Here is a 17,559-nt window from a genome sequence, read left to right as displayed (position 1 = left end):
ATCCTCTATTTTATTTGTAAGTATCGAGTAATTTCTATAGTATGACAATTAACTTGTGTAACTTTAAATTTTTCTTAAAATATAAAAAAAATTAAATACTAAATAAAAACAGGTTTTAAAAAATGAGAAACCGGAACATCATAGACAAACTAAAGAGATTTCAGTCATCCATGGACGCTACTAAGTATTAAAACCCATTTCTTTTATCAAATTTCAATTATTAATTAACGTTGTTTTACATAAAAACCATTTTGTATGCTAATAAAATGTTGACATCCCTATACATTAACCTAAGAATAATCATCATCATAATTCCGACCATGATTCATGCTTGGTTAATTATTTTTTACTATTTTGAAGGTTACGATATCTTCTCAGTTTCTATATTTTTTTATAAATTTACATTTAGTCTTCATATTTTTTATTATTAAAACTTTAACCCTTCTATTTTTTTAATTTAAGTCTAGTAATTAACAATGTTAAAATTTTTATATTAAATTTATCGGTCTAACATTTTAAAATTTAAAAAAGCAATCACTCATCAATCATGTGATAAAAAATGATATTGTAATAAATTTAAATTTAAATTTAACAAAAAAAAATTAACAATTCTTCAAATTTACATCAGCATTTTAAATAGAACAAAATATTTACTCTAACCAATGGCATTTTAAACATTGAAGTAAAAAATTATGTCAAAAATTAAAATATAGAAATTAAAGCTCAAATCTGAGTATATTATCCAAATTAAAATTTAACCATTTTTATATAATCTAAAAAATAGCATAACCAAAATTGAAATTTAACCATTACTATTAATGTAAAAAGAAAAACATTTTAAATAGAACAAAATATTTACTCTAACCTTACGCCTTCCTTTTTATATATAGTAGTATGGTATAGATAATTTATTTTTAAATTTAAAGTTTAAAATTATGTATAAGTGATTACACATAACATGATCAAATATGCAATATCCAAATCTGATAAAATTCAAATCCGAAATGACTGAAACTTAAAAACAATCAAAAGAAATGCACAATGGCTTTTTCATCTATGAAGTAGCAAAATGTACATGGATGTTACATAACTTACAAAATTAGGAGGCAGGGAGTAGGGTAGGAAAATGCCTAAGCTTAAGAATGAACCATAAAAAATTATTTAAAAAGAGGATGCCAAATAAAAAGAAGGCAAAACTAATATATATATATCAAATAAGGGATATAGGATATAGCTTAGCTATAGCTAGTTAAACCAAGAATGGCACTAAATCTAGGGACTGGGGGACCTAATCTACACCATATACAAAAGGATGTAATTGTAAAAGGAAATAAACTCTCACCTAAAAAAAACATGAACCTCAAAGCAGGATGGTAACAATGGGTATTTTCAACTTTTGAGCAAAGTGTACTCAAAGAAGGTATTTGGAAAATAAAAGAGTTGGAGAATCTTACAGTTCAAGGTCAAGAACTGGTTTTAGTCTTCTCTCCACTTCCATGTTTTGTAGATTGATCTCCTCCAGGATCATAGATAAAGCGGTTTTGCAAGATTCGTCGTCTCTGAAAGCTAAGGTCCATCTCCCGTCGACTAGAGATTTTATCCTTGTTTCACCGGGTGTGCCGGATTTAGGAGCATCCAAGAAGGGTAATGTTGATGGACGGATACGTAAGTGTAGCCATCTTGCATGCTTATCATCTATTCTGGGCTGGAAGATTTTGAAGGCAAAATGTATGAATGACATGGTATTCTACCTCAATATTCAAATCCTAAACAACCAAAAGTTGGATTACTTTGGCCTTTGGGTTTCACACCACTTGAGTTTGGTTGATGCCTTTCTTAGCTAAATTCGGGTCGAATTCATTTTTTATGTATTAAGACTCAAACTAAGTTTCAAGCTAGTTTCAAATTTAGGTTGGCGCTCGAATTTATGGTACAGGTTGATTCGGTCTGGGTCAAGTTTGATTTGTTTTGGTTGGGCAGGTATTCTGTGCTAGGTTTTGCCAGCTCTAGACATGAACTATAAAATGTACCAAGAACAACCTCAAGTCCTTCCCAGTTCCCACTCTCACTAGCACATGCATAAACATTTAATCAAGTGCATACAAGTTCTGCGGCATTTAGTATGAAATAAGCAACAGAATATATAGCTGAGCTTACATTTGTACCAGCCAATGGTGCAGCAACACGAACTATTCCATAATTCTGCTTCAATGGTAACTCTTCAGCAAGAAGAACCCATCCTAATGTGCCCACAGAAACTGCTAGAAAGTGGAAATGACGTTCTTTGCCCCTTTCAAATGCAATTCGACAAGGCAGCGCATGAACTGCAATGGCAGTGACCAGAATTAGGGTATGAGAAATCTCAATTGCTAACAAGTGACCAATTTTCTGTAAAGAATAAACACAGTGCACCACAAACACACATAATTACTGATAGAGCCAGCAGTACAAGAGACAGAACAGACCAAATTTTACTTCAGTGCCTGGCTTTGGACCTGAAACATCCAGACCAGCTGCCCTGGCACGGGATATTTCTGGGATATCAATTTGTGGCTGAATAGGAGGCTGTTCAGGCAAAGTCCTACCGAGGGAGAAAATTTGAAGTTGATGAAGCAGCACAAATACCTAATATAGAAAGGTTAGAAATATTTGCAACCTAATGCTATAAAGCAATGCTGAACGAATAAAAAGGCTAAACTACTAGTATTGTGATTAAAATATTAATGCAAAGGTCCCGTTGTCTTCCCTTGTTTATTATTCATATGCATGTATTTTTATATCAGCTCGGGAAAGCAAAAGAAAATGACATTTCTATAGTAGTAACACTAAAGATCATATATGCCGTAGTATTTACAGTTTTATCTGTAGAGAAAGCGAATATACAAACCTTTACCAATTCACTCATCCTCTCACCAGCAGTGAAGGATGACTCAGCAGGAATATCTGTACATACAACAAAGAATATTCCACATTCAAGGAAAAATAAAAGAAGCAAAGTTCAGAAAAATTATTCAAAACCATCCAATTTTCGGAGAACAGTTAATCCTACCTTCAGAATTCAATTTCTGAAATGGCAAAAGAATGCACTTGGGCTCCTTTCGAGGGGATGAAGCCTCAATAGCTACAATAAAGTACTTTAGTCAAAAACTTAACCACCAAATCACTATTTACAGCATTAACTTCTTAGAAGACTACCTCTTTTGCATTTTTTCCACTGATCACAAAGCACCGTTATAAGTAGATCAACCCAAATCCCTTTAGTCTCCTGTACAAGAGCACTTCTGCAGTTCCTATATGAGTCCTGCACATGATAAGAATGGTCATTAGTAGCACATACTGAAAAGAAATCTTACAATGTAGTAAATAAGTCAAGTGAGTACACTGGTTGAGGAGGATGCTAAAGTGTTGGTAATTTTTCTTAAGTGTAGGTCTATATGATTTGTATATACATGTATATATACATATATGTAAACATATGCAGTTTATAAATGAAACGAAACATAATTTTTCCAAGTTCCAATTTATCATACACTAGTAATGTCATATCATAAAAGTTTGATATAAACAAAACCATCAGAATAACATTCCTTAAATTTGAGGCTGCAATATGATTCCTACTATATCTTGTATATTCGGAGAGATATTACTCACTTTCAACAATTTAAGATGATGGCTTTTGAACTCCGCCTCACTATAAGGAAGCAATTGTCGCAAAAGCCAACCACCATCCCATAAAATTTCTGTAGATATATCTGATCGACAAAGAAGTTTGACCAATGCATCAAGGACCTACAATAAAAATTAAACTTCAAATATGATTTTCATATCACTGAAGATAAATTCCTATTTAGACTTTTATTCCATTTATTACTACTTTTAACAAAAAAATTATTATTAAAGTAAAAATATGGATGGTCAAGGTGGGGATGGACTTGAATTATGAAAATGTTTCTACATATAATTATATCTTTGCTTTTTTGAATACTCTATGCATAATATGTAATTTTGTTCACATTACTCTTCATCCAATTGAATCATAATTTTTTTGTTGTTAGTTAGTAGCCATATATGTTTATGCAATTATCAAGATGGATTAATGCAATCTTCATTTGTACATTATCAATTAGATGTTGAGAATATTGTGATTGTTTGAATTTTTTTTTAAAAAAAACTTCAAGAAATTTTCATTATTAATACAAGTGTGGATGAGTTAATGCTACAATTGGTACATTTCTTAGTTAACTTTACTATATATTTGTAAACTATTAACCACCAGTGTAAGTTTAGGCAATTACAATGATGGATTAATGAAGTGTTGTTGAAACAACACTTTAAAGAATAAATTGGTTGCTTAATGGTCCAGATGTTTTGAATCTCAAATTGGATTCTTTGGAATCAAAATACTAAAAGAAACCTTTTTAGAAAATTATGTAGAGTGTAGTCGAGACAATGCTATAAAGGATACATTAATTAGGTAACTCTCATTGGTAGACAGGATCATGCTTAAATTTGTGACCACTAAATTAAGGGATCCATTTATCATTTGACATTTTCTTGGTACAATGTTACCACTCTATCCTAAGTTTTGATGCAATCTCATTTGACCATTGATGTTAAGCATTTCTTTAATATATATATATCAACAAATTGATGGTTGAATGAAATTAAACAAACAAAAAAAAAGTGACATCAAAAAGAGGAAAACAAATCTTTTTTATATATTTTCGACAAATAGTTTATGCACTTTAATGTTAACATATGTCAATCTATAAATTTCTTTACAAATATAAAATATATATTTCTGAAAACACTTAGTAGCGTTTTTAGCATTTCTTTTATTAAAAAAAAAAACAGATCACTTCCACTTCTATTTAATCATTGATATTATCCTTAATTAACATTTGGAAATTAATTATAATTTTATTTTTTCACATAATAAAAACTAGCAGAATATTCCTTTTTCTTCAAGTAATGATAAAATTGACCAAAATCTGGGATAAAGTGTATAAAGAAATACAGAGTGAACAACTCATAGCCCCTAATTCAGTGGAATGAAAATACCTGGTTTCTACGTATACGAGGGCTTGCTGCTGCTCCCCCAATAGACACTCCATATTGTTCCTATTAACCAATGAAGGAAGAGGAAATTACACAAAATTCATACCATTGGTTAGAAACATAAGTTCTTTCCCCCTAAAATATAGAGCAAGAAGCAGCAATGAATGAACCAAGTCCATCTCTTAAAGCTTAAAGCCAAAAAGATTTCAAACTAGATAGCCTTTTACCAAAACTCAAATGCCAGAACTTACGTGATGACAGGTAGAGTATTATAGTTATCAATCATTATGAAAATTGTGGTTACAGCTATCAGTTCAATGAGAAACATCACAAATTTAATGCAAGTACAGATGTCAATTAGTTACAGATATTAAAGGTTAGAAAATAAAGTAAATCTACAAAGAAATAAGGGATGAAAAGATTTGAAATTGGAGACAACTTGGCAAATAAAAGATAACTACAAGGTAACTTTTAAATAGAAAAGAAAAGAGTTGACACCCTATTCTGATTTTTAAGTCGTAAAATAATCAAAACCAAAACTTAAGGATAGACATTCAAGAAAAAGGTGTGAAGCAGATTGATTCTTAGCTCGATTGGCATGGGCATTGTTGCCAATGCAGGAGGACGTGGGTTCGAGTGCGCTGAAGTGCATTATTCTCTTATTTATGGGTTAGGGAGGGGCTACAGGTGTTCTAGGCATTGTGTCAAAAAGAGCAAATATGATCAAAACCTATAATGAGATTATTCAAAAATTAAAAAAAATAAATAAATAAAGGTGTGTGAATGGACAAGATTTTCATAAAATACAGCACTAAATGCTCCATGAGATAAAAACTACATACTTCATGACTGTCTTTGCTTTCATTTTCTTTCTCATATATTTTTACCTTTTTGTCAACATCAGTATTCAGCAAGCACTGAACCTATTACAATGATCCATGGTAATGTTAGATCTTGATTCATCCAACAATCTAGCCCTAAGTTTGGTCTGTTAACTGTTATTAAAAGGTGCAAGATGCACTCCAGACCCTAGGACCCTTCTAGACCACAAGGGTAAAGGGGGGGAGGGGGGGGAAGCACTCACTTGAATAAAGTCACTAATTTCTAAGAGTTCACCTCTTTAATTGCCTAAGTATAGCGTTTCTGTAATTAATTTCTAAGAGTTTGCCTCTTTAATTGCCTAAGTATAGCATTTTTGTAATTTAACTTAAGTCACCCACAAACACTCGCTCACTTTCTCATTCTACTGAAAATGCACCATCACGATTACACATTTCTACACATTAATCAAACTTTCATTAAAGCCAGTCAAGATGTTACAATTAATTACATCATCAAGCGGCCATTGTCTTTATCATCAATTTGTTATCAAGCTATTTTCCTCATATTTCATCATTGCATTAATTCAATGGAATATTAACATTATGAAAAACCCATCTCCACACTAGGTAAATGAATCTGAGTCAAAGATGCTATTATTTCAATTTTGCTGAGAATGGCAATTATTTTATTCCTAATACCACAATTACCACAATGATTGGGCATAGACTCAATTTAAGGATTTTGTACTTTAATTTAGAGAGTTCAGGAAGTTTGGATGGCTTTGCCAATGCTTTCAAACACAAAACACTCTAAAAACAGTAAGTAGAACCTATATCTCATGAGTCAAGAAATATTTGAAGCAATCTTTGAAAAATCAAATGTTAAGAAGCTAGAAGTAAAGCTAAAGAACCATAGCCACGAAGTAAAGCTAAAAAATCAAATGTTAAGAAGCTAGAAGTAAAGCTAGAAGTGAAGTTAAAACAAATAACCACATTTTCCAACTAAAAAGAAAAAATTTGTGCAAATCAAAAGGGGGGGGGGGATATTCGATGTAGCCCCTAACTATACCCCATCCTGTTGTGTGATACTCAGAAAAATTTTCTCAATTTCATATCTATAGTTTGAGACTGACAAACTCGTTACTCTAACACCTAACAGAAGTGTGACATGTCATTTTTCACTCAATGAATTGCTAACATGTGACAACAAAATCCATGTCACCCTCTTCACACATTCATTACACGTGGAGAAAAAGAGAAAAAAAAAAGAAGTTTAAAAATGATTTAAAAATCTGCAAGAATAAAAAATTTTAGAAATTTTCAAAAACCATTATAATTTGGTTTTTGCATGAAGTGATAAATGAATTAACAGAACACAGAGAAAGAAAATAGTTCACTTTATCTACTTTTTTTCAGCACTCTTTTTCACTTTCTTTTAGGGGGAATATAGGAAGATAAAGAGAGAGAACAATACCTTCAACTTTTTTAAATATCCATCAAGCTCAGAACTAATACTATCTCTTGCGGAGCCACTTTCAAAAGAAAAAAGTTGCTCTTCACCTGAGCCCTCACCTACCAAAGCTTGCTGCCCAAATTTAAGACAAAAGGTTCTACGATTCAATCACTTAGAAAAAGGTAGAAGAATTTCCTAAAAAAGAAATAAGGTACAGAATGACAAACAAATATGTCTCCAAGTTTTTATTTTACTCTTAAGCATCCATTCATAGGTATTAAATTAATCTTCACGATTTTTTTTTTTCAAAAATACTTGCACCTGGTTAAGCTGTCCATGCATACGAGACATTACTAGACTCACTAGGGAGCACTGAAATAGAGCTTATGATTATGGACCATCTGACCATCCTTGAGGAGTATTGAACTATAAGTCACTGATGAGTTTTCAAGAAAAAACCCAAGGAAACTAAGCAAATATTTTAGAAATCAGATGCTAAGAACCCACTATTCCCACTGAAGACAATGACTGACATTAAAACTTACCAGCAAGAGTTTTTTGTGCTGTTTGCGCTGAGGAAGAATACCAAGACCATCTAGCATTGATTCATCCAATTCTACAATGTAAATATTCATTAAGAAAATAGCAATAGAAAACAGATTAGTGACACAAACTTCATCATTATTACCCTTGGTTTGCAACAATGTAGCCAACACACTCAAAGAACCCAGGGCTCGTGCATCATCTCCATCAGTGACATAGGAAAGCAAAGTCTCCCTAAGACACAGTATGTATGCAAGTTCACAATTAGACCATGTACAACACAAACAGTTATGCATGAAGAACAACCTACTGATAGTCGCCATCAGTCATCTACATTAAGAGTAATCGCTGCCATTCACCAAAGGAACATATATTTTCATATTTAACTGAATACAAAACTTAATTGTACAGCTGATTTGGCTATGCTATCACGTTTTTAAGCTGCAACCACTTGTCTATCTTAACATCTAACAAATCTTAAAATTCACAGCACAACACAAAAAAGGAAATCATTATGTTTTCCCCCCATTTTCTGTTATTCTAGGTCTGACAGGTATAGGGTTACAGATCTTCTCTGTGTTAAAACTTAAGAAACTATATAGTGCTTCACCTTTGAACTTTAATTCAAATATGTATTTTAAATAGTTATAAATTCCCATAAGATCATTTTTGTTTTTGTTAGGGTTTATGATTTAAGTGTAATACCTAAAAGTATCTGAGCTATCAGGCCAAAATATGCTTAGAACCTCAGCAACTAATTTAAATCCAGATACAACGGCTTCTCTCCTTCATCTTTCATGGTGAAAGTTTCAGAACAACACTTAACAGGCTCATCAACTATTGGAGAAGTGTACCAACCTAAGCTGCATGGTTACTTCAATTTAAGATTCTTATTCTTTGAAATTTATGCTACTTCCTTTTATTAGATAAAAATCTTCACCCATAAATGGAAATTAGAGTTCAAGCAGAGTGAACTATGAAATTGAACAAAAACCAAAAAGCATAAAAGTTTATATCATAATAATTACGTACAATTAAGCTGAAGTCTCACAGAAAATAACTTAGACTAAAATTTCAAGATAAAAGAACCATTGTTCCAACCCTGTAAAGGCAGAAGTATAACAAACTCAAAGTCATGATGCTAGTACAGAAGCCACTAACCAAAATTATATTACCTGATCATTATATCAGGATGTAAAATTAAAGACCAAGTTCAAAAGGCAAACATATTCTATACTTTATCAATATATATACGCATATATATCTCCAGAAATGATAAAAGATTTACGTAAAAGAACTACAACAAGAGCTAATAAAAATTTTGACCTTAGGATTGGAATTATCTACCGTGTATATATTGTTAATAAAAGTTTAAAATAATAAAAAACAGAGCAGGAAATGTAAAGCCCATATGCATGAGCAATTGGCTGTAATTAATAAACACATATTTTACCTCAAAGACAAATGTGAACAGGAAAAATCCCTCTCTGCAATAATGCCTCCAGGATGAACCTGTGAAGACGTAGCCTTGTTTGGTATATCAACACATAATTGTCCAGCATTCACCGGAGTAACACTATCAACTAATGGTTCTTCACTTTCATTTGCGCAATTATTTCCAGAAACATAGCCATTGATTTTAACTTCAGAATTTGCAGCAAAAGTCTCTAGTGGATATAAAAGAGCTGCAGCAATGGTGTTTGCCAGATCCTTGATTTTAACGATGCGCAAGATGCAACAGAGTAGGTACAAAGAAGTGACTGCACCAATCTTCAAGTTCTACATTAAGAGGGGAACAAAAATTAAACAGGCAGCGTAAGTATAAGTCAAGGGTCAACTTTCAAATCATAACCAGCCCAACAACCAGTTTTTGGTCCTTTTTTTCTTTCCCTTTTCCTCTTTTTTCATTACAGAATCCAGAATGAAGATCATACACTGTCAGCATCTATTTGAAGAGCCGGAAACAGCAATGGAAGTATCAAAAGCTGCAAAATGTTGTCTGTTATTAAACTCCCAACAACAGGAATCCCAGCAGAGATAACATCACTAAAATAGTAGAGATTGTCCTCAATTTCATCCACTTTAGCAAGCATCGCAGAAACAGACTCCGAGCATGGGTTTCTGTCTTAGCCATAAAACCTATCATGTTAGGAAATAAAAAGGATTCTGTTGTTTCACAATAAGATTGTTACTCAGACACTTACTTTGGACGTTCAGAAAACAACTTGCTTAAATTGATGCACTGATCCCGGAAAAATGAGACCAAGTTTGAAAAATAATCAGAATGAGGGGCACTGGCAATGAACTTATTGACAAATTCATCTCCGACTGAACCAAAAAAGATGCATCAGAATATAAATTTATTTGTACCAACAGAAATGTATTTAGAATGGTATAAAAAGGAAATGAAAGGGCAATGAACAAAAATAGAAAAATGGAAACCAACCATGATAAACATTCAGTGTTATAGCACGCACTGCTGTGCGAACCATGCTTTCTTCATGAAAAGCAAACCGTATTGCCTCAACATACAACGGGAAGGAAACAACTTCTTCCTAGAAAAAAAATGACAAATAGAAGAAGTCATTCAACAGGCGGCAGTTTTTAACGAGGGCTAAAAAATGAGTAATAAAGAAATAATTTTTACGGGGAAACAAATTCCATACATAAAAGAGAGGAACACTTACACCTTGAGTCTTTAAAAGCAGAGAAATTGTGTTCTTGTTTAACTTTCCACTTATTGCTCTAGAAAAGCCCAGAATGACAGTTGAAATACCAATGTTAAAAAAATGCTTTCAAGACTTAAATTGATTAAGAAATTAACAAAAAATAACATATAGAAGTCACCTATAGTGATAAGGACTGCTAAAAGAAAAGAAAACAAACCTTAAGAATGATATATAGTAAGAAAGTAGCTCTTCATTGCGGAAGTCAAATGAATAAGTTATTAGGTAGTTAACATGTTCATTACTGAACATATAGTCTGCAAAAATTTCACAAGGAAGATCAATAAAATCGTCCAACAGTGTTAGAATCAACTAAAAAGACCAAGGAACTGCAAATTTTGGTTTTTTTCTTCAACAACCAACTTACATATGGCATGTTCTCTTCTTAGGTTCTGAATCAAAATGCTTATTGTTTGAAGTAACTGAAGAGAAACTGTCACAGTTTTGCTAATTTTCAGTATACGTATGAACTCTCCCATGACTTGCTTCTCCATGAAAAACCTGCAGGGAGAATGTACGACATAAAAGTGCTGAAACCAGAAACATGAATCATATAGGTAGTAAGCGTGAAGAAACCTTACTCGAAAAAGGAAGAATCATGTTGATCACCATATGTCAACAACTCCGCAATAGATCTCAATGCCTCAATAACGAAATCCTTCATAACGGATAAAAATATGATGGCAGATGATACAAGGCAAATGACAGCTGCAGTAATAACAATAGTATGAAGTATGATTCTATTACCTTATTAACATCATTAACAATTTGAACTTTCTGCAACTGGTTCGTTAAATATCTGCACACCAGGAAACACAGCAATTAATCTAAAAGCACGATTTCAAATTCAAAGATACAAAAGTCCAACCCACATTTCCGGAGCAATTAAGCTGCTCTTCAACTTTTGTCTTGGAAACATGATTATATTCATTAGTTACGAAGCTCTAACAACTATTGATTTAAGGTGTCCAACAGCTAAGGTTCAACCAGAAAAATATTACATGCTTGTTCAAGGAATTCCAAGGCAACATTTCAGTATCATCAAAGCTATATGAATCTTACCAATATAAACGAAATTAAAATAAATAAATAAATAAATTTGACTTCCACACGGGGAATCATTGCGCATACTATTCAATATTCATGTAACATTTCACATTTAATTCACTGTTAGATAGTCAACTTCACCGCGTGCTTTTATTTTCTATAAAATTGATATAAAAAGCATAAGCAATTTGAAACACAATAGTTCCAGTGAGAAGTAAAATTTATTCAATTTTTTTATATTTACAGAACTTACACAAGTTTATACTACTGAGAAAAACCGAAGCTTCACAATCAATTTCTACAGTTAAAGTTTCACAGCAGCACTGACGAGAAATTACCGAACTCAAATTCAAATTTATCAACAATACGAACTTAAATTGTTGAAGACGAACAGAGAAAATCCCCAAAATTACAAAAAAAATAAAAGAGAGAGAGAATAATTCAAACGATTGACAAAAAAAACAATAAAATAAAATAAAACCTGAGTTCGTCTAAGGAGAATCGATCTCTGGATCTCCAAAAGGAAAACCACATGATTGGTTCCTCAAACTTGAGAATTTGGCTCAACACGATTCATTCTTGCTCCGCTGTGCAAATTTTATTCTCCACTAATAATTCCAATAAAATTTTGCTTCAATTTCCTCAATTTTGATCAGAATAAACTTCAATGGATCTCGATCGAAGAGAAGTTGAGTCAGAAAATCAAGAAAAATATTTTTTTTTAAAACACACACTCACTTTTTTTGGTGTAATTCCTTGCACAAAAGTGGAATAGAAATTAAAAATATGCAGGTGGTTTGAGATTAATAATTATTATTACGATTTTTTTTTAACCTTTTGGCTAGAAAAGCCGAGAAAGCCTTTGATGAAGTGAAGGTGGAGCTAGCACTCGATATGGGTTACGAGTCGGGTCAAACAAGTACCGGGTGGACCAGGCCCAATAATTTGTTGGGTTTATCTTTCGGTTCTCAATTTTCCAATTGAATCCCGCAAAAGAATGAAAGCCGAACAAGTGATGAGATAATGAAACAGGTAAACTTTATTAAACCATTAGTAAATTTACGTTTTGGTTACTGAACTTCAAAAAGTTACAAAATTATTACTTAACTATTCTAATATATTTATTTAAATTACTGAATTATTCAAAAAATTTTACTTAAGTCACTCGGTTGTTAAGGTTTTCTTTTTGTAAGTTTGGTTAGCGAGCACTAAGTGATGATTCGACAATTGAACGATGATCAGTACCCATCAACAAGTGGAAGAATTTATCTAAGACCCAAGTCGATGTTGAAAAAGATCCGGTTTGAAAACGATTTTCTTGCACAGCAAAAAATTAAAATTTTGAAAATCAATCCGGTTTGTGATATTTTTAGCAATAAACCCTAGACCGAAATCGTACCTGTGTTTTCGGATAAGCGGGTCCTCAATGTTTTCCGACTTTTAACCAAACTATCTTCTCTACTATTCTCGTACCATGAACTGCTTCAGATGTGGGCTCGAATTAATTAAATCAAAAACATAAAACTAGAAAAAGTTATTTTTTTTGTGAAAACGAAAATACTCTCTTCTTTAATTGAAACTGGTAAAATTGTTATTCTGAAAAAAAATATATTTAATAGTTAAAAATAAATTCTCTCTATTTTTTGGCAAAATAACAATCTCTAAGTTGTTTGTTAATAACTCTATCGGTATCATCTATTTATAGGAATAAAAGGTAGAACCCTTGTTGAATTGTAGTGATTTATTTCAAATAGAAAAACCAACTTCCTACTCAGAGTAAGATTAGGATGGACGACATCCTTTAATATTCCTACTAGGGTTGCCGCCCCCTCATATCTATGAGGAGTTTTTGGGCCTCTCTCACATTGAGTTTAATTGCAAGTACGTCATGAACTTTTCAACCCAATACTTTGTAATTTGATCTAACCCGATTCTATTTTTCTATTTTTCAAAATAAACTTTAATATTTTATATTAAATAATTTTCTCATCTTAATTTTACCACCGATAAAATTATAACGATTTTACCCCTAATAAAATTTTCGAAAGAATATGTTTAATATTTCACCATTCAACATGTTCACTATGACCGAATGATTTATTTTCATTTTTGAGCTTTAAAATAGCTCAAAAGCATAAACTCATTCTTTTGATCATTTTTTAGTAATCCATGTACATTTGCAAATGTATCATTTCTCATTTTTGTTTCTATTTTCATTTATATTTTAAGAAACTTACATTCATTTCCAAATTATTCCATTTTTCCATTTCGGATAAACCATAATTATTCTTGAATGTTTCCCATTTCTCAATTTCTAATTATTCCATTCATTTTGATTCAAACACGTAATTCATTTATGGTTTCAGCGAGCTAACAAAAGGACCGATTGGACATATCAATTAGGGCTCTAATGGTTTATAATTGAGACTTCTTGCATATTAATTATAAACATATTTAGTCACGAAGTCATTTCACTATAATATTATGACTGAGCTCTCATTAGCGACATAACATTACAAAAGTAACTACTCAGTGCTTGTTCAATGATCTTGTCATAAGTGTGTTACTCTCAAAGGATATCATTGATCTTTTTAGGATAATATATGTTCTCCTAATATGATCCTATTTTATCTCATAGTAACCATTACATATTCCTTCATGAAAATTCAATTACTATAAAATAGTAATCAAGTCATCCATCACAAAGATGAATGAACCGTGGCCACATTTACTTTTTATCAACCATGTAATATCAATGAAATGATATCATTTACTCACGTTTTAGACTATGAGTTCCACTATTGTGAATGATGTTACATACTGCAGAAGTCGTACACCCAACGCACTAGTTTTCGGTTTCTTATCTATTTGAACTCAGGTTTTTACTTACATCAAAGTGTACGAGTCACATATGCATAATATGTCGTCCACTCAGGATTTAGATATGTCATACTATACATGACACAAGTGAATAAATCTATAAATAGATTTAGGATTTATTATTCTTAGGTCTTATTTGATGTACTATCAGTCCAGTCAATCATATATATGTCTCTATCTTCTAGGAGTCATCTGCCTCGATGCCCAAGACAAAACATTTCCCCAATTGGATTTAATAGACGGCATATTAGTCTTTCAATCGGTTTCCTCATTTACAATTGACTAAAAACATGTACAGGTTTGTCTACCAATATAAGTTATCTTTCTATATTACGATCCGGCAACGTAATACCGCTTAATATTTGTTAAACATTAGACAACCAATGAGTAGCATTTGATTCCATTTTGCTTTGCGCGCAAAAATCATATGAGGAGAATATATAAAATATTAATGTAATTCATGAATAATTTTATTAACCAATCTGTTCGAAAAAATTATAAGTATAAATTGACGAAAAGACTACACTTAAAGCATCAAACCCAATACTCGATCTGACGGTCAGTGTTGGAGATTAAAAAAAAACTTGGACTTTTGTTAGCAAAACAACGACATTGCAAGCGGTGCGAACAGGAAGGCTATACAACAACCATTTTAATAACATAATGACTTTAACAAAATTTTCGAATAATTCAATGACCATTTTGTAACTTTTTGAAGTTAAGTGATCAAAACATAAACTTATTAATAGTCTGAGTGTAGTTTAAAATTTTATAATTTTAATCTTGACACAAAATGTAGTAATTAAATCTGTTTGGTTAAATTCTGCTATTAGTTTTGTATAATGCGCTAAGTTGTGAATTCAATACATATTTTTCACTTTGGTCATTCTTAATCCCTATAAATTTCGAATTTTGAAATTTTAGTCTTGACATAAACTTCAACTATTAAATTCATTTAATTGGCTTTCTTGTGAGTTTTATGTGAAAATAGAAAACTGACATAACGTAACTTAATGCATTTAACAACTACAGTCTAAAGTCAAAACTAAAATTTCGAATTTTAAAAAACAAAAATTCTAAATACATGAACTAAATCCACAAGTTACATATAATACAAACATCAAAAGCAAAATTTAACCAAAAAATAAATTTCAGAGTAAGATTACATGAGAAATTAGTATCGCTTTCCCAATTCCCCATTAACTCTTTCTTGCTCTTTGTCACAGTTTTCTACGAATTCACAAACTAAAGGATACATTTATTGTTTTTTATTAATAATTAGATTACATTTTATTCGTTTTATTAAAAGAATGAGCAAATTAATTCATATACGTTAGATTAAAAGGTAAATAGGTTATTTTACTTAAAATTTTTATCAATTTTTATTGTTAAAAAATAACATAATTGACAAAATAACTAAACAATTACCCATGACATATTATGTACCAACTTAACCAATACAACTCACTTAAATACACACAACCTTTTTCCTTTTTCTTTTAACTTATTGATGACAACAATAATAGAACTACTTATTTTATTACTAACAACTGCCTCTATTTAAAATAAAAATAAAAATAATAAACACTATTTTGTTTTGTTCTTATACTTTTTCACTAAACCCCCCTCTCCCCCCCAAATTTCCCATCAAATCTCTCTTCCCCAATTTCCAAACATACATTGTTTTTTCATTCTCTTTCACTAAAACATGGGTCTTTCCTACCCTTCACTCCCATTTTTTCTTCCCATTTTGTTCTTCATTCCCCTTTTATTTGCAGATAATTACACCAATTATTATAACACTAACAACAACAACAATGGGAACACTAATTTTAGCACAAATCCATTTCCATCTTCATCTCAAACAAAACCCAATTCTTCTTCTCCGTTCAAACCAAGTACCGCTGTTGTAGCATTCGTCGCTATTTTGACTACCTTGTTTGCTATCATCTTCCTTTTGTTACTCTATTCTAAACATTGTGGGGGTGACAATGACATTAGTAATTATAATACTACTAACCCGTTTAGTTACAGTTCATCGTTGGTCACCGCCGGGAGGAATTCGGGGATCAACAGAGTGGTGGTGGAATCGCTTCCGTTATTCCGGTTCAGCTCACTGAGTGGTCATAAAAACGGTCTCGAATGTGCCGTTTGTTTAACCAGGTTCGAACCCGATGAACTCCTTCGTCTCTTACCTAAATGTAAACACGCGTTCCATGCCGAGTGTGTTGATACTTGGCTCGATGCTCATTCAACTTGTCCTCTTTGTCGTTACCGAGTTGACCCAGAAGACATACTCTTAATATCAGACCAAGATCCAACCACCATTGCCTCTGCTTCATCTTCGAATCGTTTTGAACCCACTGAGTCAGACCGGACGAGACGAGTATCAGGGCGGCACTCATACGCCGCCGGAGAACGGACAGCGGCGGCGACGGGGGGGAGTTACAGGAAAGACGGGATGCTATTGAAGAGAATGGAGCATAGGATAATAGTATCGGGTACGGGTACGGAGAGTGGGTACCAACAAAGATGGAGCGACGTACAACCGTCGGATCTGTTATATCTACGGTCGGAAATGATTATAAGTCAGAGCCGTAGATTAAGAATAGGAGGAGCATTGGTTGCAGAGACAGGAAATGATGATAATAATAAAAATGGAAATGGAAAATCAGAAGAAGAATGGTGCAGAAGCAGGTGAGAGAGAGACAGGGAATGCATTGGTAGAAGCGTAATAAATAATAATGGTGGTGTCTGAATTCACGGGGTTAATTATTAGGTTTTCGAGGGTTTTTTTTTTAGTTCAGTGTTTTTTGGTTAATATATGTTATAACTCCTTGTACTTTTAAAAGTTTTTTAATTTAGCCCTTATAATTTTATTTTTAGCTCTATTTTACAGATTTTAAAATTCAAGTCTAATTATTAAAATTATTTTCTTTAATTTAAGTTTATTATAAGTGATTATTTTTTATTTAAAATTTCATACTAACAAATTTAACAAAAAAATTAATATTAGTAATTAAATTTGAAT

At 32.0% G+C, this 17,559-nt stretch overlaps 2 protein-coding genes across 3 annotated transcripts; one reads left to right on the top strand and one right to left on the bottom strand.

The window, feature by feature from the left end:
• Nucleotides 1-1,035: 1,035 nt before the first annotated feature.
• On the bottom strand, nt 1,036-12,486 carry LOC121225267 (protein TRANSPARENT TESTA 9). Of its 2 annotated transcripts, XM_041109500.1 has the most exons (21): nt 12,130-12,486; nt 11,349-11,400; nt 11,183-11,259; nt 10,969-11,102; nt 10,762-10,858; nt 10,563-10,620; nt 10,322-10,430; nt 10,080-10,203; nt 9,810-9,996; nt 9,329-9,654; nt 8,021-8,109; nt 7,878-7,948; nt 7,354-7,464; nt 5,062-5,121; nt 3,652-3,789; nt 3,196-3,301; nt 3,050-3,121; nt 2,888-2,943; nt 2,466-2,625; nt 2,158-2,324; nt 1,036-1,705 (listed from the first exon to the last, which is right to left on the bottom strand). In XM_041109500.1, exons 1-21 carry the CDS (start codon nt 12,180-12,182, stop codon nt 1,451-1,453), a joined length of 2,502 nt encoding a protein of 833 aa, XP_040965434.1. In that variant the 5' UTR covers nt 12,183-12,486; the 3' UTR covers nt 1,036-1,450. The 2 variants fall into 2 exon arrangements, with proteins under 2 accessions (XP_040965434.1, XP_040965435.1); XM_041109501.1 differs by lacking the exon at nt 3,652-3,789.
• Nucleotides 12,487-15,894: 3,408 nt separating this feature from the next.
• LOC107937179 (RING-H2 finger protein ATL43) lies at nt 15,895-17,413 on the top strand. Its single transcript, XM_016870024.2, has one exon. It carries the CDS (start codon nt 16,237-16,239, stop codon nt 17,227-17,229), a length of 993 nt encoding a protein of 330 aa, XP_016725513.1. The 5' UTR covers nt 15,895-16,236; the 3' UTR covers nt 17,230-17,413.
• The last annotated feature ends 146 nt before the right edge of the window (nt 17,414-17,559 follow it).

Source organism: Gossypium hirsutum, chromosome D13 (assembly GCF_007990345.1).
Source record: "Gossypium hirsutum isolate 1008001.06 chromosome D13, Gossypium_hirsutum_v2.1, whole genome shotgun sequence".
Lineage (NCBI taxonomy): Eukaryota > Viridiplantae > Streptophyta > Magnoliopsida > Malvales > Malvaceae > Gossypium > Gossypium hirsutum.
Note: the sequence above shows the minus strand (reverse complement) of the source record. Positions and strands in the feature narration are given on the sequence as shown.